Source organism: Sinocyclocheilus grahami, unplaced genomic scaffold, assembly GCF_001515645.1.
Source record: "Sinocyclocheilus grahami isolate Dianchi unplaced genomic scaffold, SAMN03320097.WGS_v1.1 scaffold1091.1, whole genome shotgun sequence".
NCBI lineage: Eukaryota > Metazoa > Chordata > Actinopteri > Cypriniformes > Cyprinidae > Sinocyclocheilus > Sinocyclocheilus grahami.
This window is the reverse complement of record NW_015506270.1, coordinates 33,937-37,915: the sequence shown is the minus strand read 5'-3', so window position 1 is coordinate 37,915 and position 3,979 is coordinate 33,937. Positions and strand designations below refer to the sequence as shown.

General features: G+C 42.5%; 1 protein-coding gene across 1 annotated transcript; it reads right to left on the bottom strand.

The window, feature by feature from the left end:
• Nucleotides 1–312: 312 nt before the first annotated feature.
• On the bottom strand, nt 313–3,708 carry cusr (Copper-only SOD repeat protein). The gene is made up of 2 exons (XM_016252163.1): nt 3,472–3,708; nt 313–2,420 (listed from the first exon to the last, which is right to left on the bottom strand). The coding sequence occupies exons 1-2, from the start codon at nt 3,509–3,511 to the stop codon at nt 313–315; spliced, it is 2,148 nt and encodes a 715-aa protein (XP_016107649.1). The 5' UTR covers nt 3,512–3,708.
• Between the last annotated feature and the right edge of the window lie 271 nt (nt 3,709–3,979).

The window sequence follows — 3,979 nt, the reverse complement described above, 5'->3', positions numbered from 1 at the left end:
GGTGTGTCAAAGAAATCTGTATTACTTGTATAGATAAACAATGAATGATGTGTGTAGAGGAATGAGCTGTGTGAATCTTCCCACACATGCTTTTCATGACAGTTTGGTTTTTAGGTATTTCAGATATCTGACAGCATTAAAAAAATGATCTTGTTGTCAGTTAAATGTGGCTAATGCCGCAGACTGTCAAAGAGGAACTGAGGAACTGAGACAAAATGCAGAATTTATGCAGTTGTTTTCCTGTCTCACTTATTTATGGTTCTGCTTCGAACAGAAGAGACGCAAACTAATATCTTATATTTATTTCAGAGGTCAAAACACTGTGCCAGGTGACTGTTTGAGGATGTACGATTCGTAAGGAACTAACCTTGAGCTGTTGGTGTAATGTATGACCAGAGACCGGCCAATTATGCTGTTCGGTCCTGAAAGTGGCATATTTCCATCCGTGTACTGATTCTGAAAGTTGTTCTGACCGGTCAGGTCTCCAAACTTCCCACTGATGTCTCCAATCTCATACTGGTCAACCGTACCATTTCCTGGAGCTGGAGATGAGGCTGCGTTGACAGAAAACGGGTTAAAGTGTCCCATTATGTTAGTGTCCGAGCAAGGTTCCTGTGTGCTTTTGATTGGAAGAATATGGATGTGGTAGCCACCGGCTCTCGCATTAAGCCCGGTAAAGGAGATATTTAGGATTGTTGATCCTTGAGGAGAGACTTGGGAGAATCGGATTTGACCTTCAGAGGTTCCAGGTCCAAGCCAAGAATCCGAGCGAGCGGATGGAAAACGGTACAAGGTGAGGTTTGCACAAGCGATCCGTGGACCTGTTTGGTTTGGACCATGTATCACCACAGAACGTCCAATCATTCCAGACACCCAAGAAGTGGTGTCAGTAAAAAAGTTCTTGGTGGCCACCGTTCCCATCTCAGACTGTAGGTCCACAGTCTTGTGCTTGCCAGAGATATCCCCAACTTCACAAGCAAAAGGGCTGTCGGGAGCACAGTTTACAGCGTATGCACTCACTGTGTCTATGTTGTATGGGTTCCAGTGTCCTCCAGTTGACAGACAACATCCCTTGTCACTGTCAGTCTCTGTGCTGATGGGATAGTTGTGGACATGCCAGTTGTGATTCACCGTAGAAGGTGCAGAAAGTTGTCCGTAGGATAGGTCCAAGAATACGGAGACATCAGAATATGGGTCACTACTGAGTTGGGTGAACAGGACCGTCCCCACAACCAGACCACGAAAGGCAGCCTTGGCGACAGTCACTTCGCCTGGGTAGCTGATGCTTGCACAGGCAAATCTGGTTGAGTTGGGCATGTGTATCACAACAGAGCGACCCACAATGCTATTCCGCCCAAACAGGGGCAGGTTCCAGTCCATGAAAGTGGCTTGAAAGTTATTCGTATTCTCCAGAGACCCATGCCTGGCGCTCAGATCTCCGACCTCAAAGAGATCATGAGTGGAGCCTCTCGGTGGCGGATATGCTGGTGCCTGAGTATTCACATTAAATGGGTTCCAGTGACCCCCAAGGTTGTTGTTACTGCAGCTGCTATCTGATGGAGATCTCATTTGGGGAAGAGGAAACTGATGAACGTGGTACGGCCCAACTCTTCTGTCCAGGTTTGTCAGGTTAACAGTGATGGTAGTGAGATCAAACGGAGATGGTTGATGAAAGGAGAAGTAGCCTTTAATCCCTTGCATGTTCACAACAGCACTAACTACCTTCATTGCGACACTTCGGATCTCTGCACACATGTAGCTTGAGGTCAAGTCGAGAACGGCGAAGCAGACATTAGAATTGAGATTAGATATTTCCAATCGAGATTGAACAGGTTCTAGAGGTGATCCCACATTCAAAACACCCAGCTTTGTAAGACTCTTGGGATCCATATTACCGAGAAGTGCATTGCAGCTGGTGGCAGACACTAAAATTGTGACATTTGAAAAAATCCTGGTCTGATCGACATTTCTTAGATCTGAGAGAACCCTTGCTCCTGCTTCTCCCATCACTTGCCGGATGTAGACGTTTCCAGCCACGGGACTGAAAAACCGTGCCACCCATGTTCTTACCTGGGACTCCGAAGTAAGTCCGGCACAAATCCTTGCACCATTACATGTGTCCACCAGCACAGAGAGGGCATCCAGACTAATGTGCTGTTCAAACAGAGTAGACACATTCACAGCAGCCTGAGGCTGATCTACAGTAAACGTGAACACACTGTCTCCTATGTGTGACTTTTGACAAGGTAAAGCAAAATGGCCGTACATAACCGGGAATGTAGTGAGGGAGATATTGTATCGACATGTGCCAGTTCCTGTGAGATTAACGGTGGACTTGTGCTCTGTGGAGTCGAAGAAGATCCAACCAGTGACTCCCATCATATTGAAGTCAGCTCGATACCGCACACAAGAGGCAGAACCTGAATAGAGTCAATGGAATAAACAAAATGTCATAGGAATTAGTATAAACATTTCATTCTTTTCAGGAAGTCTACAAACTATTTCAAGCATTTAATTTGAGCAGATCACACGCATGATATATCAGTTCAGATGCTGTGTTCTTGAAATATTCGTAGTAGAATCTAAGAAGTTGAGTCATGTTTCCAGTGTAAGATTAGACATTTTTACTCATGTCAGCAGCTCATCTGTTATGTCTACACTTGTCAGACACCAATAATGCTGATTAAAGGACATTAATATCAGCTTTAGATGCGCTCAGATGATGGGTGGTTTCAGGTGTCAGTGTCACCTGCAAACATGACATTTCTAAGAGATTCTCCAAGAAGAACATTACATTGGTGGTTGTACCATTGAATTCAGGGAATTGTGAAGTTTAATACGTAAATAAATAATGTCACAGTTGAGCTGAGTCATAGTGAGCAAGAGTGCCAGAAGCAGGTAACTTTATTCAAAACTCATGGAAGCATGATTCATGGAAGTAATAGAAGCATGATTTTACTTTTCCACAACTTTCCTTGAGTAACAGGTACGAAGGTTAAATTAAACCTTCTCATAAAACTCATACAGCTTAACTATGGATACAGTTTAACTAAGTAGACTTAGAAAAATATTGCTTAAAATTAGCAATATTTGAATGCCTTTACATGCAGTAAAAACTTAGCTTAGTACATTTTCTCACATACATCGACCTTGAAGTTTGTTTACAGTGCCTGTTATGCATTAAGCATTATGTTATACCTAATGAAACACTAGGTATCACATACAAACACAAAGTATACATCACTGAATAATTTAACAATTGTTAAGCAATTACAGACTGTCCTCAAACAGTTTCCAATAGTAGAGTGTAAAATATCTTAAAGTGATCTTAATATTCACAATATGATGCAAATTCATAAACTTTGCACTGTACTTTGCAACAGTTTTCCAGAAACTCAAACTTGATAGACCAAATGCTTTGGAAATGCAGTTTTGGGATGCAAAAAAGAAATTATAATAAAAACAACTTACCCCACAGGATGAACAGGGTCAAAGCTCTCGGCAACAACATGTTGACAGCTGTTGCTTGTGTGTGTGTGTGTGTGTTTGTAAGCAAGAGGTAGAAAGTGCTACAGACAGTGTGTGAGTGGTTTCACAAGGGAAGTCCCTCTGTGTGTGTCTGTAATGCTCTGTACTGGAGCACGTCTTTACTGATGTGTGTTTGTCTGTGCGAATGTGTGTGTATGTGTGAATTCTTTGCTGTCCCAGTGTGTGGCTGGTTTGAATGAGACTCTAGCTTGTCTCTTCTGTAGTCTCAAGGGAGGGCAGCAGAGGGAGTGGCTTCCCAACATCCTGTGTTCACGCTTTTCTTATACAACACACCGTTTAAAACCAGAAACGTGGTTTAGCAAGTTTTTTCCTAAACAAGAATTTATGGAAGTGATAAATACACTACAAGAAAATAAATACTCTTAACATTTTTGGGAGCAGGCATAAATCAAAGGCATAGTTGACCCAAAAATGAAAATTTGCTTAAAGT

Excerpts from the sequence above, each read along its gene's own strand:
- cusr (XM_016252163.1), bottom strand. The coding sequence starts at position 3,511 with ATGTTGTTGCCGAGAGCTTTGACCCTGTTCATCCTGTGGG. Across the intron at positions 2,421-3,471 it reads GACCCTGTTCATCCTGTGGG|GTTCTGCCTCTTGTGTGCGG; the intron begins GTAAGTTGTTTT and ends GACTCTATTCAG.